This window comes from Lontra canadensis, unplaced genomic scaffold (genome assembly GCF_010015895.1).
Source record: "Lontra canadensis isolate GAN:19392208 unplaced genomic scaffold, GSC_riverotter_1.0 scaffold43, whole genome shotgun sequence".
Lineage (NCBI taxonomy): Eukaryota > Metazoa > Chordata > Mammalia > Carnivora > Mustelidae > Lontra > Lontra canadensis.
In genome coordinates, this window is record NW_022631037.1 from 16,045,780 (window position 1) to 16,073,207 (window position 27,428).

At 44.3% G+C, this 27,428-nt stretch overlaps 1 protein-coding gene across 5 annotated transcripts in view; it reads right to left on the reverse strand.

Annotated features, from left to right (window-relative positions):
* Positions 1-27,428, reverse strand: part of EZH1 (enhancer of zeste 1 polycomb repressive complex 2 subunit) — a 35,641-nt gene that overhangs the window by 3,896 nt on the left and 4,317 nt on the right. The window contains exons 1-21 of one of the 5 annotated variants that reach the window (XM_032871696.1): positions 23,625-23,838; positions 22,663-22,706; positions 21,503-21,630; positions 21,259-21,387; positions 20,010-20,129; positions 18,497-18,617; positions 16,780-16,956; positions 15,835-15,937; positions 14,308-14,471; positions 13,789-13,880; positions 10,053-10,233; positions 9,617-9,813; positions 8,220-8,311; positions 7,253-7,293; positions 6,640-6,765; positions 5,222-5,400; positions 4,607-4,702; positions 4,137-4,218; positions 3,603-3,683; positions 3,111-3,195; positions 466-2,828 (exon numbers count right to left, since the gene is read on the reverse strand). In XM_032871696.1, the coding sequence (XP_032727587.1) occupies positions 2,768-2,828; positions 3,111-3,195; positions 3,603-3,683; positions 4,137-4,218; positions 4,607-4,702; positions 5,222-5,400; positions 6,640-6,765; positions 7,253-7,293; positions 8,220-8,311; positions 9,617-9,813; positions 10,053-10,233; positions 13,789-13,880; positions 14,308-14,471; positions 15,835-15,937; positions 16,780-16,956; positions 18,497-18,617; positions 20,010-20,129; positions 21,259-21,387; positions 21,503-21,619 (2,244 nt within the window). In that variant the 5' untranslated portion in view covers positions 21,620-21,630; positions 22,663-22,706; positions 23,625-23,838 and the 3' untranslated portion in view covers positions 466-2,767. The other 4 variants (XM_032871695.1, XM_032871694.1, XM_032871697.1 and 1 more) reach the window with 4 other exon arrangements.

Below are 27,428 nucleotides of genomic sequence, written 5' to 3' on the forward strand. Positions count from 1 at the left end.
GGCGTCATGGCGAGGGGATAAGCGGGATGCTTTTAAGGGACCTCATCTGAGGGCTCAGGAATTTCTACGAAGAGCCCTCCGGATCCTCGCATCACTGACCAGGAGCCTGACTGGCTCTTGCCAACCCCCTCACCCCCCCCAACCCCAGACCTCACTGGAAAGTGGGCGTTAGAATGCTAACACTTCGGGGCGCCTGGGTGGCTCAGTGGGTTAAAGCCTCTGCCTTCGGCTCAGGTCATGATCCCAGAGTCCTGGGATCGAGCCCCACATCGATCGGGCTCTCTGCTCTGCAGGGAGCCTGCTTCCTCCTCTCTCTCTGCCTGCCTCTCTGCCTACTTGTGATCTCTGTCAAATAAATAAATAAAATCTTTAAAAAAAAAAAAAAGAATGCTAACACTTCAGTCCGAGCACCCCCCGTACTGGTGTCCCTTGATTCTTCCAGCCCCAAAGGACACAATACACAACTTGCCAAAATGGATCCTACCACTTTATTCAGATAAGAGGTCACAAGCCACAGGACTTTAAAGTGCGTGAGATTCACTGGCAATAAAGCCGCACATATACCAGCCTCCCCTAGTCCCCACCACCTTGCTCCATCTGTCATTCCACGGTCTCGGGGGAGGGGTTGAGACCCGTCATTTAAGGTGGGGTGGGGGGCAGCGAGGGGAAAAGGATGGGAATGCTGGTGGAATAGGAGTCCCAGTGGTCTGAAACTGGCAAGGAAGGGATTCTGCACACTGAGGGAAGAGTGGGGTTGGTCTTGCCTCTCAATGGCTGGATGTCACTTGCTGCCCATCTCTCCCCACAGCCAGCTCCATTTCAGACAGACCTAACTCCTCCTCCTTCATTTGTCTCTGGTTTTTCCCTGTCCTTTACGAGGACTTCGGAGCCCACAGTCCAGCTAGAGAGTGTCTCCAGTACAACGAACACAAACCACTGCATCTGGAGATTTCAGAATCATGGCAGGGCTAGTCAGTTAGGTGGGAAGAGGGCTCTGTCAGGAGCCGGCTGGGTGTGTGCTGAGGGCTGAGTGTACATGTGCCCACAAGTGTGGTGTGTGAGGGTATGTGAGTGTGTGTGCACATCCCACCAAAATCCCTATATGACAGTCTGGCCAGAGGGAACCCCACTCCTTGCTTCATGGGACAGACAGTGGGGTTGGAGGAAGGGAGTGGTCAGTATAGACTAGAAAAGAAAGGCTTGGGTTCCCTAGAGGAGAGAAACCAGCTCCCTACTCCAGTATTCCCTGGGCCAGCCTGTCCCTGTGCACATCCTTTTACCCAGCACAATGCCCCTTATTCCCCAGCGGCTCAGCATGGCAGCCATAGACACAGGGGTAGCTCCCTGAGCCAGCCCCATGCTCATTTACATCGTGTGTGTCAAGGAGGCTCCTCCTTACTCCTCCAGGAGCTGAGATGGAACTGGAGGGGAATCTTCCAACCCCTGGCCTTCCCCTCCCCTTAGGAATGGGATCTGGGCAGGGGCCCGAGAGACCTCAGCTCAACTCCACCTCAACCTGCAGACCTCCTCAAAGAAATAAAGTGCTTGGCTCTTCATGACTCCCAGAGAGAATGGCAGCATGGACAGGCACGGGGGTTGGCCTGCTACTTCTCAACACTTCAAATACCCTGCGCCAGTGTGCATGGCGAGCACGATGGTGTCCTAAACACATGTAACTTGGGAGCCCCTCACCCACTTCCAAACTCTGTCAACTCACCCTTTCCAACAGCAGGTGCATCAGACAGGAAAATAAATCACCTTCACAACCTCCCCATTTTCAGCCCAGGCCTTCGCCCATCTGCCCAGAAGAGAGAAGCAACAGAGGCCCTGTGGGCGTGGGCTCTAACAGGAACGAGAGGCCTGAAAACAACTCCACAGCCTGGAACCAGAGTGCTCACACCCAGCCCTGCACACCACCCGCGCCTCTTCAGGAGCAGCACGCCGCCTGCCTGCAGTCACCAAGCCGCAGCTCTGGAGGCAGCCGGCTGCACACTGGCACCTGCTTGCAGGAATCTGAAAACGTATCCACCCATCTCCAGAGTATGGAGAAGGCTTCTCAGAGCCTATAGGGCCCCAAGCTAAGCAGTTTAACTACGGTCATCAGGATGGCTCTGGCTCTCTATGGAAGAACGGCACTTAGCTCTCCTTCTCCCAGTGCTGAAGACCTATACTCAGAACCCACACTCTGAATTTGAACCCTGACAAGAGGGAAGAGGTAGTTTAGGTGACCGTCTACCCCTCTGAAGTCAGTCTGTACCACCGCCAGGCTTGCCTTTGACCCAGGCCACTCGTAAGTTCCAGGTACCAAACTTCATTTAGCCAGTCCTCTCCAGGTCCCGTGACCAGAGAGAGGTGCCGACAACCAAATTACACAAGGACCCTTGACTTGGAAAGTTAGAATTACAGGACAATGCTTGTGAGGAACTGCCCAGGTTGACTGCCGAGGCTCACAGCCTACATGGCAGACAAGAAACCACGCTGAGTCACCCACCCCCAGCCTGTGCTCTCTTCCTCTGAGGCCTAAGACTCGGTCTCGCACTTCTGCAACTCTATCTTCTGGGCGCCCAAGCCCTAGCTGCCTCTGTCTCCCCTCTCACTGAGACAGCTTGTTCCCACTGGACACAGCCGAGGCCTCGCTGCAGAGGGAATGGGTGGGGGGATTCTCGGTGTGGGAGACACGTAGTGCAGGAAACTCGAGCAGCGGTGGTGTGTGCATGAAGCAAAGACAGTGCTGCTACCATAGGCGCTGGCGTGGGGCCCAGGAGGGCTAAAGGACATCAGTCTCCCTCTCAATGCCCACGTACTTGAGAGCATCAGCTTGGCTGTACCTGTCCCGGAGCAGGAGGAACCAGGTTACTATTAAGGCTTTTGTGAGCAAACAGGTAGACTCCCCTCCGTTCTGCTCCCTCTCCCCCTTCCTCAGAGTGGTTTACAATTGCTCCCACTTCTGATGCAAGGCACCCGAGAGCAGAACAAAGAGAAAGACAGGACTACCAAGACTTGACCACTGTCTGCTTCCTCCATATCACCCACCGTAAGCCCCCAAATCAATTCTAACAACCACCCTTCTGTCCCTGGAACCACCTCCCAACCATTTCTGGCCCCCTCACCTGTAATCAAAGAAGAGCTCTTCACCAGCTTGAATTGCCCTTTTAGCAAAGATCCCAATGCGATGATCCCCATTCACCATGACCACTGCGGACAGGACAAAGCTAAGGCTAGGTTCCTGCTCAGCTCCACGCCAACGATGGGTGGTGCTGGGCTGATTTTCTCCCAATTCCCATTGAAAACATAAATGAAGTGGAATTAAAAAGCAGTCGGTGATGACTGTTGCCTCTGTGCTTTTAGAGCTGTTGTTCTGACTGGTGATATAGGAAGAGTATTATCTTTAAGAGATTCTTGTTTGTGGGAAAATGGTTATAATGTATTCAGTGAAGAAAGCCAATTACAAAACAAAGACTCAAAATGATACCAGATGTTAAATCATGACTGTCTTTGGACAAAAAATAACTCAGCAATGAAAAAAGTTACATAATGGATAGAAATCATAGTAAATAAAGCATCCATCATCCACCCTCCCTCCCACACTACTGAGAGCTCACCTTTGGCATAACAGTTGGGGTTCACTGAATGGTTTGCAAATCGAATTTTGTTTCCTTTCCGGGTAGCATCTACTACAAAATCTATACAAAGAAAGACCATGAGCTCACCAGACAAATCCACAGCTTCTTGAACCTGATTTCAAAATCAATTAAATGCAACAGAAATAATTCAGTGGGAATTCTGAAGGCCAGCAGCACACAGCATAAGAATATGGCCTCATGTGAGTGTGCTCCCTTTGGATCCCCCCATTTTGCTAGAATTATGGATCTCCTCTTCCCATCTACTGGGTGGGGAGATTTCTGAGGTGGAAGTGCTCAGGGCTCTGATTAAAACACATCCCAGAAATGGTGGTTCTCCCAAAGCAAGTGAACCAAGACTCATGGCGTCTTGAAGTTCAACCTCCCCACCTCGCTCTGTGCACCTGCTGGAGAAATCACAGCTGATCTGAACGTGGGCTGTGGGCTATCGTAAGGGCAATCTGGTAGAAAGACCCACCTAAGACCACCCTGGGGCAAGAGGAAGAGACTCCATACCATTGTTGAGGTTGAAGAGGAAGCTGGACATGTATTTGTCATAGACCTTCCCCCGTCGATCAGCCTCATCCTGAGAGATCAGCTGCAAAGACAGACAAGGAACAAACGGGGGGTCGGGCTGCCCACTCAGGCATAGTCCCCTGCCCACAGAAAGGGGTGCTTGCTAAGTATCATGATGAGAATCACAGGAGACAGAGCTCAAGTTAGTTCATTCCAATCCCCACCAACCGTGACCAGTATGAAGCCTGAAGAGAGTTCTCTGCCTTCCCCCGCCTTGTGTAGCAAAGAATTTCAGAAGAGTGGTTTATCTCAGGATTGCAAACACTTCTGTGGGATCCCCCAAGAGGCCACACAAGAACTCAGTTGAGTTATTTAGAGAGTTAAGTCATAGAGGTCTGGCCCACAGAAAATCAGAGTTTCTCATCAGTATCTCCCCAGATAGGAATGTGGTCCAAACCGATAGCACTCACCTCACCACAGTATTCAGAAATGAATTCGTTCTTTTGCACAGACTCCTTAATGAAGGTGCCCCATCCGGCCACATCTGAGGGGGCCAGCAGCAGGTGCTGGGGAAGAGGAGTCAAACCTCAGACTACAGGGCATGTGTGAGCAGGCGGGGTGTGTGCTAGATGTGCACGTGTGCCGGGCATGGGCAGGGTGGAAAGAACAAGCAACTGTTAAGAGGATCTGAAAACAGAAAAAGGTCTCAGCCATTCTGTTCTGGGGAGAGGAAAAACAAAGAAGGGAGGTGGCAAAAGGAAATGTAACACCTCCTCCTCTAGGCCTGGGGGCCTCCTGGAGCCAAGTCTCGAGGAGCTCAACTCACTGCTACGAGTCAAGCAGAAACAGACAACATCCTCGATGGGTCCTGTGTCCCTCCTCTCTGCTCTTCTCAGGCTGGCCAGTTCAGGGGTCACGCTTCTAACTCCTCCCCAGGACAGACAACTTCAAAATTCAAGAACTTAGGATTTGCCGAGCCCTTTTACGTAGAAGCCCTCCAAGGGGCTGGTGGAAAGAGGTCGCTGGGGCCAACTCCATCTTTCCCCCTCCATCATGCAGCCTGCAGGCCCATAAAAAGCCCTCACCTTCTTGAGGCCTCGCTGGATGCTGCAGTTTTTGCAGGAAACCACCTTGCAGTCCCAGTGCTCGGAGGCCCCACAGGTGAGGCACAGGTCGGGATCGCACTCTCGAACTGCCAGGTAGCAGGGACACTGCTTGGTGTTGCACTGGGTCTTACAGCGACAGCCAGGGAAGCGATTCTGACCTGGGCGGGGCGGGGGGGACACAGGGGAGGGTTAGGAACCGGGGCAGGCTAATGCTGGGGCTCGGGTCTGCCTCGAGGGTCAGCAAGGAAGTAAATGTGATATGTTCCGGGAAAGTTAGCAAAATAGAGGAGAAACTCTCTGGCCAATAAGCATCTAGTCAAGTTTCTTTCCAGAGAACATGGAGTGCCTTCCAACATTCATGCCTGGGAATCAAAAAAGCAGGTTTGCATATGGAGAGGTGTTTCCTAGAGATTCCTCAGCAATGCTCTCCCTCCCCCTTGTTGGTGGAATTTGGAAGGGAGGTGGTGAGTGGCCTACAGAAAATGAAATCAGTGCTTTTCACTGCTAAATCATCACCATCAAAACAAGAATCATTTTGAGAACAGGATGCATCCGTTCTAAGCTACCCTCCTCCACCCACTGCCCTCCCCAGCACAAGTGCCCCTCCGCTGTGGCTAAGATTGATATCTGCTATGGGTTAGAAGGGATTTCCAGCACAACTGCCCAGGCACCAAGTTCTGCAGGCTCTGGAGGCTGTTATCAAACTGCTCAGCCTTGAGCGGGGAAGGGCGCGGAGAGATAAGAAGTGAGGGAGAAGCATGTCTAGCCTCTGTCCTACTTCTGCTGACATCCAGACGGGACAGATATGAATACTCCCAAGTAGTAAACTAAAATAGCCACATACAGGGCGCCTGAGTGGTTCAGTGGGTTAAGCTGCTGCCTTCGGCTCAGGTCATGATCTCAGGGTCCTGGGATCGAGTCCCGCATCGGGCTCTCTGCTCAGCAAGGAGCCTGCTTCCCTCTCTCTCTCTCTCTCTGCCTGCCTCTCCATCTACTTGTGATCTCTCTGTCAAATAAATAAATAAAATCTTAAAAAAAAAAAATAGCCACATACAGACTCGTAACTGGGTGTATGTCATGACACAACATCCTAGAAAGGGAGGCAGTGACTGCACCAGAAGGAAAACGATTCCCAGGTTTATTTCTTCCCTGAAAGGTAACGATGGGAACATTTCTGTTCCTGTGTAATTGCTGCTTTTAGAATCAAACACCTACAGATTTTAAAAAAATGACTTTTCCAGATCTTAAGTACTTGTTTCCTCTGTAAAATGCTTAAAACACAGCAGAGAGAACATCAGAAGGCCCGAGGCAGCAAGGGCCACAGGCTGGAGGGAAAGGTGGCCTGCACCAGGGCCGGCTGTCTGGGAGGACTACCGGGGAAAGCAGAGAACTCTTACAGTCCGGGTTGCACTGGCAGAACTTCTCACAGAAATTCTGCGTCATGATGCAGGGGCAGGTGCTATCACAGGGGCGGTCTGGATGGTCGCAGGGCTGGTAGTTGTACACTTGTGTGGAGGAGTTATCTAGGGGAGAAAAGAACAGACCACAACACTGCTGTGCCCACGCCCCCAGCTGTCCTCACGCCCAACTGTCCAATGGTCTGCACTAGGGGAGGCTGCCCTGGCCACCGTCTCGGACGCGCATTTAGCACCTGAAGTGAGAAGCAGTCAGAGGCGATGTTTGTTTGGCAGCCGCCATGGGGGGATTTCTTTGTGGGGAGAGTGTGGAAATGGCCTGGGACTGCAGGAGAGCCATTCCGAACGGTAAATGAAGACCGGAACCTGGCAAAGAGCTCGCTATGCAAGTCAGAGGCCCAGGGCTCACAACTCTGCCTTCGGAGAGGTGTTCTCAGCTGCAGTGAGAAGCTGAGCTGTTCTCAGCTGCTGCAGACAATTCTGCAGCCTGCGGAAGCGGTGCAGGGTCAGAGTGCAGCTGCAGGTGGGGCGGGCGGGGGACCACAGCCCTGCGACCCCGGGCTGAACTATCCAAGAGCGCTCTGCTGCAACTTACCTTTCTTCAGCTGAATTTTCCTGCAGTGTGCAGCCCACAGCCTGAAAAAGAGAGACGGATGGGCCTGGGTCACGGCTCCGGGGAACTCTGCAGATTTGAGTAAATAACGACATGACCTGCTCTGAGGGACTCTGGTGTGATGACTGGGGAGCACCTCCCCCAGTCCCCTCACAGGAGGCCTCTACCCTGGTGGGGGCTGCTGGAGTCCGTCTGGAGTCCAGCTGCTCTATGCTTTGAGATTTAGATATAAACAACAAAGATGCCTAAAAAACAAACACAAAACCCTACCCTCTGTGTCTATTATAATGCTATTGTTTCTCCCTCGCCTTCTCCTCCTCCACTCCCGCCTTCTCTTTGGGGAAGGCGGGGATGTGGGGGAACAGCAGGATGGGGAGGTGGGAAGACTTTTTAGGAATCTGCTGAGTGAAGGAACTGAGAGGGAGCAGAAGCTACGGGGACTTCCTTCTCTAACCAGAACTGGTGTCTGTTCCTTCCTTCCGTAGGTGATAGCCATTAGGGAACCGAGGCAAGCAGAATGTTGAATTAAAAAAACAAAACAAAACAAAAAAAAACCTTCCAACCCTAAGCAAAAGCTATCTAAAAGACAGTGTTATTACGCAACTTAGAAAAACAATACAAGTGCCAAAAGAAGAAACTCTGGTCAGAGTTGAGAAGTGCAAACAAGTGGTCACTAACCACCCAACGAGGAGAAATGCCCTCAGGGTGGAGCCATAAGGCTACTTCTGGTCCCACTGGCCAGGAGCTTAAAGGGAAAGCAGACACTTATCTCCTGGTCCATAGCATCTAGGGACGGGGGAGAAGGGCTGGTCCGAGGCACGAACCCACAAGGAGCACGGAGAAGGCTGTCCCTTTAGTTGTGCAATGCTACACTCAAGAGGGAGGCGGCTGGGGAGTCCAAGGGGAGGTCAGAGCACAGGGAACAGAAAGTCCTTTGTCCAACACTTGCCTGTGCTTTCTTTTCTTCTTCTGCGACGGGTTCATGAGCTCATCTGTTGGCAGCTTCAGGATAAGTGATTCTTTGACTGCAAACTGAAAGACCTGGAAGAGAAATCCAAAGGGACCTGTCACTCCTTCTTGAGCCAGGTGGTCAGATAAGTGAGCCAACCAGGGGCTGGGTGTGGGAGCATTCTGGAGAGCTCCAAGGTGGCTGACTGAGCATCTCTTCACTCAGGGAGAGACAGAGTGGCACTGGGAAATGGCATCAGTAGCCTGAGTTAATTAACTACCTAGCCTGACTCTAGAAAAGAGAAATGCTGAGCACAGTTACAACTTTCCTGGTCAGTTGCTTTCATCGACAGCTTTGCCCACCAAGCCTTGAGTGGGATGATTCTGACAAACACTGTCTATCTCTTCTTAAGAAGGGCGACTTTGGGTACTTCTGTGTAACTGAGTGAAACAGAAGACACAAGCAGCACCACTTGGCTAACCACTAGCTCCCCCTGCTGGTACGAAGAGGGCAGAGCTTTGTTTATTTCAGGAGCTTCTAACATCCGTTTTTTTGCTTTTTCGTTTCCTTTTTGGCTATGGACCCTCTTGAGATTCTGTGAAGAATACAAATATTCTTCTTGGGAAAATACACACAAAATTGCGTTATACATGATTCTGCAGATGTTTAGTTTAAGAATCTGGGCCTCAAGGAAATAGGTGTGAGCTCCAAAATGAAAGCAAAGTGCACTTCTCCTTATGGTTCTATTGCTTGTTCCAAGGATAGGCATCATGAGGAGGCCAGAGAGACTCCTCCAGAAGTCAGGAAGAGATGGAGGGACACTGGGACATTAAGTCCCCCTGCCTCCAGAGCATCAGCAGCTGCTACCAGACTGTGCTTCTGGTGACAGCATGAGTGAGAAGGGTGCAGTCCAGGCCCAGCTATGGGGGGTGGCAATCAGAAGAGCTAGCGAGAGACCATCTGGAGGAAAAAGCAACTGAGGAGACTGACGGAGGGGATGGGAGTGGCAGCTGCTGGAGGAGCACGCCAGATAAGAAGGTCCCCTGAAAGACTTGGGATCCCCTTCTGGGAAAGGGGTGCACATTTAGAAAGAAAAGTAGGAACCAAAAACAAAGAACAAAGACCAAAAAAAGCTAAAAGAGTGTGGAAACATCCAGGAGAGTCAGATAGTGGCTAGAGGAAGAAATAAGAATCCAGCAAGGAGGAGAGCAGGTCCCCACGCGCTGTGAGGCCTGGCATCTGCAGAAGGTCCCATGTTTGGGGAACCCACCTTGTGGCCCAGAAGCACCCCCTCAAGCACCCCCTTGAGATGGGCAGCCACACAAGATGGCAAAAGGACTGACAGAGCAGGGGATGAAAGGACGGCCTTGTGTGTCCCTGCTCTTCTCTGACAGTACCTGCTTGCACGTCTTAGTGCCCAGAAGTCTGGCTATTGAGCAGAAGTTGTTGAAGTAGGTGCCATGAAAGACTCGAAAAAGGGATTCCTCAGCCCCAGTCCATTCCACAGGCTCCGAGGGTGCCTCCACTACACAGAGCTGAGGTGGGGCCGGACTAGCCTTCTGCTTCGTGGGAGTCTGACAACGAGAGTTGGCCTCTAAGAGAGGAAGAGATAAGAGAAACAGGAAACGAGAGAATGCAATTATCAGGAGTTTGCCACAGACCCTAAAGGACTTCATGCTACTTTTAGGAACCAAATTATCCTGTCTCTACTGCCCACAGCAGAAGCTGTAGAAAGAATTTTTAAAAGGTAGTAACTTTTAAGTGTTAGGCACTGATCCCGCATTTACCAGAGGCCTTGTGTTGAAAGAAAAGATCACTTTCTGTTCCGTGTACCTGAAGAACTAGAGGCCCAGTCATTGCCTGTATCCCTGTCACTGTCCCCTTCTTTAGTCTCAGCCACAGCAGAAGCTGAAGTGTTGGAGCAGGAAGCACTGACCATGTGGTGCCTTCGCCGGCGGCGACCAGAACACTTGGAGCGAGGGTTGTGAAGCATGGCGTACTCCTTTGCTCCTTCCTGCAGCGGACACAATACAGGTGGGAAATGGGAACAGGCCCAGAGTCACTATCCTGAGCCCAACCTCACAAACCACCTTCTTCAACACCTGTGCTTACAGGCTTCCCCCCAAATCAGTATATTATCTTGCTCTGTACCATGTCAGTGTGACCATATAAAAGCTGCTTAACAAACATTCCAGGGGGGCCTGGGTGGCTCAGTTGGGTGAGCATCTAACTCTTGATCTCAGCTCAGGTCTTGATCTCATGGTTGTGAGTACAAGCCCCACACTGGGCTCCACGTGGGGTGTGAAGTCTACTTAAAAAAAAAAAAAATTCTAAAACTTATAAATTTATACCTCTCCACAGAAGAGCTGTCCTATAATCTTAAAAAAAGATAGAATATATGCATCTTCAACTTTCCAGTGAGTTGTATTTAAAACTCATTTGCATGTCAGCTATATAGAATTTGAGAACACATTCTCCTGTATATGAAGGAATGAGGTTCAGAGAGGGGAAGGGACCGGCTTCTCTTACACTATATATACCATGTATTAGTATATACACTAATAGAATATACTATATAGTATACAATATACAGTATAGTACTAATATAATAAATGTTATGTATATAGTACAGATACTAATATATTATACCATAGATATATATCATATATTAGTATATAGCTCATTGTTCCAGAATAGGGACAAGAATCAGGAATCCCTGTCCCCAGGCCATGTTGCTCTTTTTATTCTACTGCATTGCTTATGTTTCAATAATAAAATATGTAGTCCTTCAATTTGTACAATATCACTACTTACTTCTAGAACTTCCCTCCAAATCAGTATATTAAACTTGGAAGGACTACTTCATTACTTCATAGCTGTGCTTTATTAAAAAAAAAAAAAAAAAAGACCAAATAACTATCATTCAGCTTGATCATCTATCTTCTCCTCAAACTTGGTTCCCAAACACTTCTAGCTGTTTCTGAAAACCAAATCTACATGTAAAGGATAAATGTTTGCTATTACTAAGGATACCCAGATTAATATCCCTTAAAGGAAATTCTAAAAGAGAATTTTTCAAGTTAATTGAATCCGACATCATGTGCCCGTGCTACCGTGTGCACACACAGCAGCACTTAACAGCTATTCGAACATCATTAAGCCTGCAGAGCTAATTTTAGCTCATGGGAAATAGGGGGTAGAGAAACAAGTTACATAACACTAGGAGAAAACCACAAACAAAATCCAGAATATGGGACAGTATCCTACAAGACAATGAGCCTGGATTTTTCAAAAAGAAAAAAAGAAAATGGTGTGATGATTTGAGATTAAAGGAGACTGAAAAGACGTAATAACCCAACAGCACGTATGTATGGCTGGATGACCTTGGTTTAGAGGAAACCCCAAACCCAGCTGCTCTTGGTATAGCTGAAAAAAATTTAAATATGGAATGAATATGGAATGGACAGATGATATGATGAAATTCTTGTGAATTTTCTCAGGTGTGATAACGTGGTTATATAAGAGAATGTCTTTATTTTTAGGAAGCACGTGCTGAAATACTTTGCAAACAAGTATTCAATGTCCGCGACTCATTTTCAAATGGCTCAGCAAAACACATGCATAAACAAAGAGAGGGACAAAGCAAATACGGGAAAAATGTCTTTAGATCCAAGACAAAGGTATCTTTCACCTTCTTTGCATGATTGAGAATGTTCTTAATAAAATGTGTGTGGGGAAACAGTCAGGCATTATAGCTGAATATGGACTGACTTCTAAAAAGCAATAAAGACTGCCCAGACATTTCTGTATGTGAAACACACACACAGAGACATACATTTTGGGCACTGATGGCATCTTTGTGAAGCATGTACGTACGGGGTCCCAGGGTAACCGCTGTGAGAGGGTTACCATCTAAATGCTGCTATGTTGATACAACATGGTGTCATTTATTAATTTTTTTAAAGATGTTATTTATTTATTTGTCAGAGAGAGAGAGAGAGGAGCGAGAGCCAGCACAGGCAGACAGAGTGGCAGGCAGAGGCAGAAGGAGAAGCAGGCTCCCTGCCGAGCAAGGAGCCCGATGTGGGACTCAATCCCAGGACGCTGGGATCATGACCTGAGCTGAAGGAACCCGCTTAACCAACTGAGCCACCCAGATGTCCCTCATTTATTAATTTTTTTTGAAGATTTTTATTTATTTGAGAGAGTGAGCAAAAGAGAGCACACATGTAGGGGGAGGGGCAAAGAGAAAGGGAGAAGAGGGCTTCCTGCTGAGCAGGGAGCCTGATGTGGGGCTCGATCCTGGGACACTGGGATCATGACCTGAGGCGAAGGCAGACTCTTAACCGGCTGAGCCACCCAGGCACCCCAAGTGTGGAGTAATTTAACAAGCATGGCCTGTGGAGTTAGACCAGAGCTTGAATTTCATTATTGCCCCACCACTGACACATTAACAAATTTTGGACAAAATACCCACAGTTTCTCCACCTCAGGATGTTGTTGTAAACATGAAAGTAAGAAAATATATGGTCAGGGCCAGCATGGTACTTGGCACACAAGAAGGAGTCAATACATATCAGGGAGAAAATAAATAAAACAAAGTCTATTTGTTCTTTTGCAATTATCACATGACTCATTTTCCAGATATATATCCAGTGGCCCTTTCTACCATCTTTTCTTCTATTACCCCACTAAAGATGGTCCCAAAGGCACTTGGCTGTATGACTTTATTTGGTAGCAGAAATTTTATCAAGGTATTTTATTCTTTACCTACCCTCACTGTATGGTACAGAAAGCAAAACCGTGTCTTTGGCTTGCCCAAGTGAAATTATTCCTTTCTAGTTCTAAGCTACTGCCTTCCCACATGAACGCAGGACAATTTACGTGGCTGCATGAAGTCTGTCCATCAGGGAAGGGTCCACCTGGCATCTGGTTGTTTACCTTACAAGACATCAGTGCTTTCATGTGTTATTTTTCTTACATGTATATGCATTTAAAGGAAGACAGCAAAGAAAACGCTGCCACACACACGCACTCCTCACTCCATAAGATTAACTTCACAGTCCTTAGTGTCTGGGAATTCCCGAAGAGCAGAAGTCATGGGTCCCCTGGGGGGGCTCAGTCAGTTAAGGGTCCAACTCTTGATTTTGGCTCAGGGTCATGAAATTGAGCCCCACGTCGGGCTCTATGCTTAGTGTGGACTCTAGGTGAGATTCTCTCTCTGCCCCTCACCTTGCTCACGCTCTCTCTAAATGGATAAAGTTAAAAAAAAAAAAAAAGCAGAAGTTGTGTTTTATCTGTGCTTTATGACCCACAGACTGCTACATACTGGCTCATTCGGTTCGTATTCCCAGCAGCAGAAAACGGAAGGACCATTTCCTGCTAAACTTTCAACAGCATTAACAATGGCAGAACGGTTCAAGAATATATCAGCAAGGTACACCAGGCTGGCTCAGTCAGAGGAACATGTGACTCTTGATCTTGGGGTCATGAGTTTGAACTCCACGTTGGGTGTTGAGATTACTTAAATAAATAAAATTAAAAAAAAAAAAAAAAAAGGAAAACATACCAGCAAAAGGAAGCAATCTGTGCCACATGGTTCTGGTTCAATCTTGATCTCTTTGTTCTTGCGTTTATATACATTAGGGGTGGCGTGAAAAGCTGGAAAACACAAAACTGTCCTGTTCCCAATGGTCCATCCACTTGATAGGATGGGGAAGAACAAAACCAAATTAGGGAGCCACTGTGGGAAAATTTAGATATAAACCATCAAGTGCACAGAAGTGCACAATCAGGGTGCACAGAAGTGCACAATCAGGGTGCACAGAATTTAATCATTTCTGACATCAACAATCCTTTCAAAGCTAATAGGTACTCAGGGACACTTAGGTTGCTGGTTATTCTGTCCTGACTCCTGACCATGCAAAGCACATCACACTACAACTGAACAAGTGAATATCGAACTGGCCCTTTGTAAACCATCATCAGATCAGAAGCCAGGAACTCTGTGTGATTAACTGAAATAAACAGAAGGAAATGGAGTTTGGGGATGGAGAACAGGAGAGCATTTCAGAGTTGCCCCACTCACGGTGAAGGAAGCAGTCATATTTGAAGCAGCGTCGACAAAACAGTGTGTGGAAGGAGTGCAGAGACTGCTCCCGTTGCACGGACTTGGCATTGGGGCCGTCAATGTTGGGTGTGCACTGAGGGGGAAGTGCATTGGGGTCTGACATCTCCGTTAGCTCTCGATACCTATTTTTAAAAAGAGAGATAAGAGGGGTGCCTGGGTGGCTCAGTTGGTTAAGTGTCTGCCTTCGGCTCAGGTCATGATCTCAGGGTCCTGGGATCAAGCCCTGAGTTGGGCTCCCTGGTCACCGGGAAGTCTGTTTCTCCCTCTGCCTCCTGCTCCCCCTGCCTGTGCTCTTTCTCTCTGTTAAATAAATAAAATAAAATAAAATAAAATAAAATAAAATAAAATAGGGGCGCCTGGGTGGCTCAGTGGGTTAAAGCCTCTGCCTTCAGCTTAGGTCATAATCCCAGGGTCCTCGGATCAAGCTTCGCATCTGGCTCTCTGCTCGGCAGGGAGCCTGCTTCCCTTCCTCTCTCTCTGCCTTCCTCTCTCCCTACTTGTGATCTGTCAAATAAATAAATAAATAAATAAATAATTTAAACATAAATAAATAAATAATAAAATAAAATAAAAAAGAGAGAGAGAGGGGTGCCTGGGTGGCTTGGTGCGTTAAGCCTCTGCTTCGGCTCAGGCCATGATCTCAGGGTCCTGGGATCAAGGCCCGCATTAGGCTCTCTGCTCAGTGGGGAGCCTGCTTCCCCTTCACTCTCTGCCTGCTGCCCTACTTGTGATTGATCTCTCTCTCTCTCTCTCTCTCTCTCTCAAATAAATAAATAAATAAATCTTTTTTTTTTTTTTTTTTTTTTTTAAGAGAGATAGAGAAGAATTCTTTCCAAGGAAATGTCTTCACTGAGAAAGTACAGATTGAACACTGACAGTCATCCAGGTACAGCCTGCCAAGGGAAGATGGGTTTTTTATGGGTCTCGCTGATGACAGAAGGGTATATAACTAAGTGGGTATGTCATTGCAATTGTGCTGGGCTACGCATATGTCTGAAAGTAAAGAGAGGGAAAGACTTGGTAAGTATGGTGCTGGAGTAACTCTCCAGAAAAATGGTAGAATTTAAAAGTTCTCTGCCCAAACTTACTCAAAATCCAGCAAATGTGACCCTTGATATGGGAATGGGCATTTAGAGGTAAACAGGCAAGCAGGAAATAATCAGAAGTGCAAGCAAATCACAGCGTACTTACCAGAAACAAGGCTTTTTATTTTTTTATTTTTGTTTTTTAAAAGATTTTATTTATTTACTTGACAGAGAGAGAGATCACAAGTAGGCAGAGAGGCAGGCAAAGAGAGAGAAAGAGGAGGAAGCAGGCTCCCCGCTGAGATCCCAGGACCCTGAGATCATGATCTGAGCCAAAGGCAGAGGCTTAACCCACTGAGCCACCCGGGCACCCCATAAAGCTTTTTATTAACCAAAAATAGGCTGAATAAAAGTTTTGCCTGAGCACTCTACATGGCCTGAGTGGGACAGCTTTCCCTACCTCTCCTTCATGTCATCTGGAACACCATTCTCAGGGAACATCGAGGCAATTGCACTGAAGATCATGTCATTTGGGAACTGTTTCTTGGAACTCTTTTTGTTGCCTGAATTGGAAATGACAAAAGACTCTTGAGTGCTATAATCAGAGTATGCAAACAAAGCTGTTTGGTCATTTTTCCCTTTTGTCACAGCATTTTGGTTAGAGCAGCTGTGTTAACCTAACCACTGACTGTTTAGGAACACATAAAGGAGGTCAGTGCTTCCTGGACTTATCGAATAGGCTCCTCGTAATAAGGAAATCAGAGTCATGTACACATTAATGACAAATTCCACAGTCCAAGAAAGAAACTAGAAGGGAACACAGGGTTTTTCGTGGGGAGATGTGAATATTGCAGAATGCCACCATAATGATGATGCTGAAGAACAGGAGCGTGACACTCTGTCCCCAGACATCTAATTAAGTAACACAGAGCATAATTAAACATTAAGTTAATTAAATATTAACAACATGGAAAAATGCTTACGACAGAAGATCAAATAACAAGGGATATAAAATTGTGTGTGTGTGTGTGTCATGATCCCATTTCAGAGGATGCATATAAACATGTTCATTTATACACGTACTTTAGAAACCCTGAGTTATAGCTGGCGTACAGCATTATATTTACTTTAGTATGTGTATGTATATATTCTTGTGTGTGTGTGTCTCCACACAGACACATATCTTAGATCTAGAAGGAAATATTAATGCTGGTTATTCCCTGGTAGTAAGATTATAGGATAATTACATTTTCTTCTTCATAACTTTTCATGTTTCTCAAACACACTAGTTTGTCTTCCTTTCAAGGGAACTAGTTGAGAAGCACCAACAGTCTTTAATCACCAACAGTCCTCTCTGTTTTTCCCTTCTTCCCTGTCTCTGCCGCTTTCAAAATGGAATATTTACCTTCAAGAGTGTGTCTTTTTCTCTTTCTTGTTACTGGCAGGTCTTCTTTGCTGTCATCTTGCTTTCCATCTGAGGTGTCATTGTGCCCTTCCTCCTCCTCATCTGAATACTGATTCAGAGCATCTACCAACTCCAGGAAAACTGCATCACTAATCAGGACAGATCCGGGGATCATCTCTGGAACATGAAGATTAGATGCATGAGCTCCATTAGTCCTTCTAGGAAGGTTTTCTTGTATTCACTCCTGAGGCCCAGACAGATAACATATGTACATTTTTATATGAACAACCAGGAGATATACAATAATTTGATTGGCTCTTACAAAGGGAACAGTTCAGCTGGCTACATTGGGAAATCCAGTTATATAGGCTTTTTTCTTACAGGGCAGTTCATTCCTCAGTCAGAGCAACCTGTATTTATGATCCAAAGTCTCAAAAAAGTGCACAGACAATACAAATGGAACAGAGAATGAATGATAACATGAAAACGTATTGGTTTTGCTGCTGAGGGCTCGGTAGTGACTTCTTTGAATCAAAAGACAGCATTATCTTCCTAAAATACTCCATGGGGTTACACTACGACCTAGGATAAAGTCTTTGAACACTAGGCGGCAGTGTGGATAGAAAATGCACTTTCAACAGTACCCACAAGTGTGAAAACAGCTGCGGAGGCCATTGGTTTGCAAAGTCATGGGGAGTCTCTCCCTATCTTCCCATTTCTTACACACTGGCAGCCTTTTCTAGAACTACAACTAAATCCAAATGACTCACTTTCAGAATAGTCAGAGTATTATAAATAATTTCTGGAGATCCAGGGTATATCTGGATCAAAGCAGGACAAAGATTATGCTCACTGCCATTCTCAGAGAAAGGGAAATGAAGAACAAAATGGCTCTGGATGGATTTATGGAAAACTCCTAAGACCATACTTCTTTGTGCACTAAACTTCCTCTCCAGCCACTGATTCCTATACACATAAATGATTACTATATATATAAGTAAATATATATATGTTCCAACTCCTTTTTTAAAAAATTTACATTTCTATTTTTTTCCCCAATTTTTAATTTAAATTCAATTTAGTTAACATATAGTACATTATTAGTTTCAGGGGTAAAATTTAGTGATTCATCAGTGGCAACATAACACCCAGTGCTCCCAACTCCTTTTAAAGTTTAACTGAGTGGGCACCCGGATGGCACCGTCAGTTAAAAATCTGACTTTTGGTTTTGGCTCAGGTCATGATTTCGGGGCTGTGGGATGAAGCCCTGCATTGGGCTCTGTGCTCAGCTTAGGACTGTCTCTCCTCCTTCTGCCCCTCCTTCTGCTCCCTCTCTCTCTATAAAATAAATAAATCTTTAAATAAATAAATAAAATTTGATGAGGGACATTTTTAATATAAAATTTTTGCTCCTAGTCATGTGATGACATTGAAATATTCTTCAGCGGGGATGCAGCAGATAAAAGCAAGATGATGATGTACCAAAGAGAAGACACCATTCTAATAAAGTTTTCTCGGGGCACCGGGGTGGCTCACTCAGTTAAGTGTCTGCCTTTGGATCGGGTCATGACATCAAGTCCTACATCAGGCTCCCTGCTCAGTGGGGAGTCTGCTTCTCCCTCTGCTCTCTATCTTTCATGCACTCTCTCTAATAAATAAATAAAATCTTAAAAAAAAGAAATATAAAGTTTTGTCCCAAAGAGCCCAGCACCACTACCTTCTTCACCATGGACTTTCCCATCGTAGTTATTGATCAGCTCCTCAATGAAAGTCTCATCTTCTTCTTTCACCTCATCTCCCATGTAGGGAATATTGCACAAAACGGTCTCATCTTCTACCTGAAATCAAACCAGATGTGATTCATTCCACGAATCCACTATGCATTTCCTCTTTCTTGTTTAATGGAATCTTTGCTGGGCCTTTTTCGCTGCTTGAATTTCCTGAAAACGCCTTTGGTTACAGAGTTTCCTGCATTTTTAAAGACTGGCCACTTTGTTTTGCCAGCAAAACCTCTAATGGGAGGGGCTGATGCTACTCTTCAGGAAGAAAGTCAGTTTAACTACCTAAGGATATCAACTACAAAATGGTTAGCCTGGTACTAACAGTGATATTTCCACCAACATCTAGAATCTGACAGCACACTTATTCACAGTGATTCCATTATCTAATTTTATCTACTAAACATCATTGTAAAATAGGTAAAAATGTCACTTAAACAACAATCTAAAAAGTCTTCAATTTTAATTCTTCTCATAAGTGGAGACACACAGAGGAAAAGGAAGGCTTCCAAGAGTATAACCTGCAATATAACCACAACAGTTAGAACAGAAACTGAGCAACCATAGTTTCTGGATATTCTATTATACAGACTAAGTACTGACCTCCCACAATCATACCAAAAAGCTATGATGACGACTCATGTCAGTTACACTCAGTGGGAACCTGAAGTCAATTACAGCATGAGCTATGACCATTTCCTGGCTAAAGAAACAATACTAATGGATTTTTGCTATTATTGTTGTCCAGCAGAAAACACAGTCATTCTTAATTCCCCAAGTATCAAGTAAAATTACTGTGAAGTTTTATTCTAAGAGACGATTCCCTTTTGTAAACCTGTATCCTATTCCAGCCAGCAGAACTGTCACCACACAGGTGATAAGCAATGGCAGTATTTGGAGAAGACTGATTATCAGGACCACAACTAATCCTAGAAGGAATCAGCGTAAAGGCCCAGATGAAAGGCTCACAGATCCCTGTGCACCTCTGTTATCTCAGGTGCTTTCAGAGCATCTTGCCTTTAGGGGATTCAGAAAGAATTGCTCCATCAGCAGGAAGATGTCAACCTGCTTAAGCCTCAAGTGTCTGATTTAGACTTCATTTGACTGCACATGTTACAAAATTGGGCCAAAGTAGTATGGGAGAATTGGAGTCTTGCCCAGTCTCATTCATTCAAAAATGAAACAGCATCAACCCAGAAGTACACTTCAGAGAGCACAAGTTAGAAAACTTGCAATATAAATATATATATATACACACACACACACATATGCACACACACACACCCACACACACACATATTTAGAGTAAATATATTACAAGAACAGTCTGCCCTGCATAACCAAGGCTTATTAAGTATAATCTAACAACCTTTACCCTAAGAGAAGTGCCAGCATACCAACATAAGAAAATCATACAGTTTACACAACTACCCCAGTGCTTTCAATACATACCATAAAGTTCTGCTGGAGAGGGGACCAGGAATACATGATGGGAACCAATGCAACTGTGTTCAGAGACCTCATTAGCATATGTTGGCTTGCAAATCCTGGGAAAATGCTCTCTATGGTACACTGAAATATAAGGAAAGACATGGAGAGGGAAAGGCAAGCACACGACCCAAGGGAGAACTGCAGTTTCCTTCTGAACTGATCACAGGACTACTCTAATTCTTACAAGTTAAGAGACTGAGAGCTTTGTAACAATCAGCTCCTGGACTATAAATCCACTGGGCTATAAAACCCTGCAAAGCAGGAACTCTTCTCTTTGTGGCGTCTACAAACGCCAGCACTGGGCCCCTCATACTCAGCGGGTGGTGATTTCAGTTTAAAAGAGCTGGTCTCCTTGGGCTGTCCACAACAGCAAAAGGCCTCTGAACGTCCTAGGAGATGAAGTTTTCCTGAGAACCTCAACTTTAACACAGATGACATCGACTTAGCTCCAGAGCTGATGGAGATGTACAGGGGAAGCAAAGCAGCATAAAAATTATAGTCCTATTCTGCTTTGGAAAAGAAAATTGCTCTCAATACACTATACACTCTTTATATATTTTATTTTATTTATTTTTAAAGATTTTATTTATTTACTTGAGAGGGAAGAAGCGAGACAGAGAGCACGGGCTGGGGTGGAGGGGCAGGGGGCAGAAGGAGAAGCAGACTCTGCCAAGCAGGGAGCCCCATACGGGGCTTGATCCCAGGACCCCGGGCCCATGACCCAAGCTGAAGGCAGACTCTCAACCAACTGAGCCACCCAGGTGCCCCTCCTTTTTATATTTAAAAAATATTATCTCTTTGAGAAAGTAGAATGAATTTTAAATTGAAAACAAGGAATATCCCTTTGATCAGTATATTCCTGTCCATTACGCTGGGCACTCCTTTTCTCATATCAAAGTACCAGATGTGCCAAACAAGGCAAAACAAGGTTGTTTTGAAGCTTGTACACAGAGTCCAGGAAAGTAGACACTAAATGTTATGTTTTTCTGTTAAAAAAAATCCACTCATGGTTATACTCTATTTGAGGAGAATAATAGGAAATAAGCTTTTCTTTAAGCTACAGGTTTACCAAGCTAGTTATTGAAAGCTGACTATAATAACAGTATCCATTATCCTTATTTCTTTTCTAATAAGTCACGAATACAGAAAACAAACAAATAACTTCAGTCCAAGGAAGCGAGGAAGGCTAAGCTTAGACGCCTGGAAGTACCTTTTTGAGAAAAGGATGCCCACTCACGGGCTTCATCAACTGCACAGGTTGGACACGGAGCTTCTTCCATTCTTCATTGAGGATCTGGGTTTTCTCTTGAACCTTTGCAAAATTTGCCACATACAGAGCCTAGAAAAGCCAAGGAGAAAATGGTTAGGATTCCAAAAGAAGAGTTTTAAAAAGCCAAGCCGGTCACAGTGGATCGATATATTAAAATAGATAGCCCCGGGGGGTATTTTTTTACCTTGGCGCCCATATTTGCCTGAAGCCGTTTCAGTTGCCGGAGTCGCATGTATTCAGATTTGACTTTTCTTTTCCAGTAAGTGATGCACTTGGAAGTTGGGGGATTTGGCATATCCATTTTGCTGTAATCTAAGAGAGTCAGACATGAGAAAAGGCATTTTACTGCCTGGGGATGAAGAATTCTTCAAACTCAAATAAACATGGTCAGTCATGCTTCCATTCCCACTGCATTTATTCATAAAAACAGTGTTTAAAGAACCCAAATCTGTGAGCTCAACAAAAGATTTCAATTAAAAAAAAAAAAAAGATTTCACATAAGCAATTCCTGGTCTGATCACCAAAGATCAGCCTCTGTCCTCCTGTGGTCCCTTGTTTTTAATTCAGCATTCAGGAAATTCTCTCACGGATATTTAGGAATTTGGATTACTTGGAAATTTGGAAGCCTACTCAATACCTTGACTAAGAGAAATGTTCAGCAGGGATCAAGTTAATATCAAAGCGCTTCAGGGTCGCCTGCGTAGCTCAGTCGGTTGAGCAACTGACTCTTGATTTTGGCTCAGGTCATGATCTCAGGGTTGTAAGAACAAGCCCCGCATCGGGCTCCACGCTCAACCCAGAGTCTGCTTGAGATTTTCTCTCTCCCACTCTCTCTCCCCTTCCTCCCACACTCTCTCTCTCAAATAAGTAAATATTTTAAAAAATTAATTAATTAAAAAAAGAGCTTCATGCATAACTTGCATATGAAACAGAAGACTCCTGCCATGGAAGAAAGAACAAAGTACAGTCTTCCTCCTTGTCCATAGGAGATAGGTTCCAACACCACCAGTGGATGCTTGAAACCGTAGAGTTTAATTTATGAATTAGGCACCCAAAGAGATTAACAACAGAAACCAACAATAAAATAGAGCAATTATAACAGGAAAAAAAAGAGCTTCATGGAAAGATCCATTCACACTACAAAACTGTACCTGCCAAATTGTCTGAATCCCACCACATGCCTAGCAGTAAAGGTAGGCTATGACAACAGCATCATCTCATCTCCAAGTCAACAGTAAGACACAAAGAAATACAACAGGCAAATCACTTTTTTGTGTGTGTGGGGTGTGTTAAGTTAAGGTTCAAAGTTCTAAAAAAGTACTTACTGTAACACATTCTACCTACCTCATAGAATGCAAGGGGAAGTGTCTGGTTTTATAATGTGCCTTCTGTTCTTCAGAGGAATGTCAAAACATAAAGGCAAAACAAAAGTTCAAAAGAGAATAGACAGTGGTTTTAAGTCAATGGAGCATATTTTTAGACCCTAATACTCTCAGTAGGATGCTCACCCAGAACTACAAAGACTTGAAGCTTCTGCTACCACTATTTCTAAGTCAGGCCCCAATCACACTTGATGCCATTTGTCCTTTCTTTTATTAGATTCTATCCTTCCAGTCATGTGTGCAAATGTATTCTCACAATTACCAAGTTCACATTTCTGCTTTTCTGAACCAATTTCTAGGCTCAGCCAGCAGACCCATCAATTGTTTTAGATAAAGAACAAATATTAAGTACATGTAAAAATTCAATAAAATCTATGAGGTTATGTTTTTATTCTATATTAACTACTGAGATTTCCTAAAGAACTAGTTCTATTCATTTCAACTAGCATTTTAAGTTAATGAAAACATTACAAGAAGCTATGAAAAGCCAAAATTTGAAACAGAAACTACAGTTTCAGGCCTTGTTTTTTAAGTTTTGTGAGAAAAAAATTTTTCCTTTGGAGTTTAAGAACATATTTCTTCTAAAGAAGCATTTTTTTTTTTTAAGATTTTATTTATTTATTTGACAAAGAGAGAGAGATCACAAGTAGGCAGAGAGGCAGGCAGGGAGAAAGGGAAGCAGGCTCCCTGCTGAGCAGAAAGTCCAACAGGGAGGGGAGATCCCAGGACCCCCATCATTCGGCATAGGTTTTAACCCACTGAGCCACCCAGGCGCCCCTAAAGAAGCATTTTTTAATTACCTATTTTTCTCCATAAGAAATGACAGCACTGACAAAAAAAAACAGCAAAATTTACCCCACTGTCTCATATCTGTCACAGACATGATTATAACATCTCATGCACATGGACTTTAAGAGACTATACCTGATTGTTTCATTTGAAGAACCAAATGGATTGGGGTAATTCAATGCTAAATTTAGAGGATAAAGGAAGGAAAGACTAGCAAAGAAGCAGACAGACTCACTGTGTTTACTATTAACTCAATCAAGTGATTCAAGCTCTTAAAAACAGAATTCCCTGTGAGTTAAATATTATCTCTCTGGGGGAAGGGAATGAAACGAAAACAGCATAATCTAAGAATCTGAATCCCAGACTGCTAAAGTGCTGGGTTACCAGAAAAAAAAAAAAAAAAAAATTAAACAGATCTGAATTTCCTTTCACAAGTTGCCCCATCTCTCTTCCTCCTACATCTTTTAAATACTCCTCATTCCTCATGGAATGGGGCCAAAAGAGGGGTTTTTTTTGGAATGATAAAACTATTTAAGTACATACAACACACTCACGTGTAATATTAAATACACTGCCCATATAATTCCTGTTCTGAACAAGCATAGTAATAGTCTGCTCCCCAAAAAATAATAAAAAAAAAAAAGTCTACTCCAGAAAAGGAAAAAATTGTTCAAATCTAGGACAAAACCACCTCCCTCAGAAACCTTAGGTTACCCCTACTGAAACCCAATGTTATAGATCATAATTCAGGGACACTTTATAACCTCCTAAAAAAAAAAAGTTTTTTTAAAGATTTTATTTATTTATTTGACAGAGAGAGAGAGAGTGAGAGAGGGAACACAAGCAGGGGGAGTGGGAGAGAGAGAAGCAGGCTTCCCCCTGAGCAGGGAGCCCAATGCAGGGCTTGATCCCAGGACTCTGGGATCATGAGCCGAAGGCAGACACTTAGTGACTGAGCCGCCCAGGCATCCCTAAAAAATGGTTTTGAACTGCAATCCTTCTCCCATTTTCTGGGGGAGCACATTTCCGTTTTTGCAATAGTAAGCTTATGTCAGGTTGCTCTGTCCCTTTAAAACTGGGAATCAAATAATGGAAAAGAATAAAATCCACAGCTCCTAGGGTATGTGTAGGTAGATTTCTTAGAGATGGACACAGAAAAAATCAGTATTTTTTTAAAGAAAGGAGTTATAATTGAAATGTGATCTACAGTCTGTCAAAAGAGATGAAAGGACACACAGTCCAATAATTAATGGTGCCAATTCTAATTTCACTCAAGTGCTTTATTTGGCCAGAGGAGTATACACATACACATGAAAATGCCACTGAATTTTAACCAATCACAATGTAAAATAAGTCATACTTCCTCCTTTTACAATTAATGTGATATTTGATTCTCATGCGACCATGAGCCAATATTTATTTTGCCTAGCTTTTTAATGGGTCTTCAAAGTCTTTAAAGGCTTATTTGGCAGTTGGTCAGCGCCCACAGAGTGTATGAGGAAGACAAGACATACTGTTTGGAACAGATAGGTATTAAATAAACACCTGAAACACAGCCGTAAAGATGGGTTCTCCTAGCATCTGCATGCTGACCAACAACTACCACTTCAAAGATTTTTTTTTTTTTTCAATTTAAAAAAACAAACAAAAACTCAGCATTCAGTAGAACATATGTGGAGAAATGGGTTCATTCATCTTGGGCAAAGGGAGCGGCACACAAAAATACTTTATATTTCTACTAGATGGATTCTTTAGTTACTGACATATGCAAAACAGTCATTTACATCCCAGTTAAGTACTAGGTCAGCACTTTTTGCTTGATTTGTTTTGGTTTTGTTTGTTTTTTTTTTTTTTACTAGGCCAGTGCTTAAGAGCTTTTCGTTATATTCACTTATACACTGAAAATAAACTCCAAAACATATGCTGCTTTGGTCAAGAAATTTAAGAATAAACTTGTGTGTATGTGTGTGTGTGTGTGTGTGTATCTCCTAAAACTTAATAATAAGATAACCCAATAAAAAGTTGGCAAAAGGGGCACCTGGTGGCTCAGTGGATTAAGAGTCTGCCTTTGGCTCAGGTCATGATCCCAGGGTCCTAGGATGGAGCCCAGCATCAGACACTCTGCTCAGCTGGAAGCCTGCTTCCTCCTGTCTCTGCCTGCCTCTCTGCCTAACTTGTGATCTCTCTCTGTCAAATAAATAAATAAATAAAAGGCTTAAAAAAAAAGGTTGGCAAAAAATATGAACAGATACTTCACTAGAAAAAGATATAGGAAAGGCAAACCCCTGCACAAAAAGATACTCAACATCAGTATTAATCATTAGGGAAGTGCAAATTAAAACCAAAATGATGGGGGAACCTAGGTGGCCTAGTTGGTTAAGTGACCAGACTCTGGATTTCAGTTCAGGTCACAGTCTCAGGGTTATGAGATCAAGCCCGGAGAAAGGCTCTGTGCTGGGTGTGGAGTCTGCTTAAGACTGCCCCTTCACCAGTGTGCCCTCTCTCCCTAAAAAAAAGGTGGTGGGGGGGATGCCTGTGTGATTTAGTTGTTAAGCGTCTGCCTCTGGCTCAGGTCATGATCCCAGGTGGAGCCCCCCATCCAGCTCCCTGCTCTGCAGGAAGCCTGGTTCTCCCTCTCCCACTCCCCCTGCTTGTGTTCCCTCTCGCTGTGTTTCTATCAAATAAATAAATCAAATCTTAAAAAAAAAAAAAAAAGCAAAAACAAAACAAAACAAAAAACAAAGCAAAAAAAACCCCAAAATGATGGACTACAACACACCCACGAGGATGTCTGAAATTAAAAAGATTGGTAACACCAATAATTGGTGAGGACATGGAGGAACTGGAATCCTTATACCTTGCTGCTGGGAGTGCAAAATGGTAGGGCCACCTAGGAAAACAGTTTGCTAGCTTTTTTTTTTTTTTTAATAAAGTTAAATATATACTTACCAGACAACTTGGCATACAGTTTCTATTATTTATCCAAAATAAATGAAAATATATATATTATAAAATATATAAAGGAAAATGAAAATATATGTCCTCTACACAAATGTTCATAGCACCTTTATATAATAGCCAATAAGGAGAAGCAACACAAATATCTACGGATTGCTGAATAGATACAAATTACAGTATATACATAGGATGGAGTACTACTCAGCAATAAAAGGGAATGAGGAGTTCCTCGTTCCGACAAATGCACAATATAACTGAAAAGCATTATGCTAAGTGAAAAAAATCAGACACACACAAAAAACTATGTACTAGATGATTTCACTTACACTGCATTCTACTAGAATGATTTTACAAAGGGCAAATCTACAGTGACAGCAGGCAGATCAGTGCTTGCCAGGGGCTGAGGCTGGGGAGAGTGAGTCCATGGAAAGAAGCATAAAGTAACTTTTTGGGGACTCTGAAAGTATTCTATACCATGGCTGTGGTGATGGTTAGATGGCTATGCACATTTATGAAAACTCGCTGAATTGTATACATAAAATGAGAATTTATCATATGTAAATTTTCACTTCAGTAAAGCTGATTAAAGAAAAAAATAAGTCTTTCTTGATGATACATGAATCCAGTAATTTTCTAGAGACCTTTACTATTAAAAATCAGTAGTCAGAGGTGCCTGGGTGGTACAGTAGGGTTAAATGTCGGACTCTTGGTTTCAGCTCAGCTCGTGATCTCAGCTCAGGGTCATGAGATCCATTCCCACGCTGGGTTCCATGCCCAGTTCAGAATCCGCTTAAAACTCGCTGTCCCTCTGCCCTTCCTCCCTGCTTTCTCTCTCTCAAATAAATAAATCTTTTTAAAAAATCAGTAGGCAAGGACACCCAGGTGGCTCTGTCAGTTAACCGTCTGCCTGCAGCCTGAGCCATGATTCCATGGTCCTCAGATCAAGTCCCACATCCGGCTCCTTGCTCAGCAGGGAGCCTG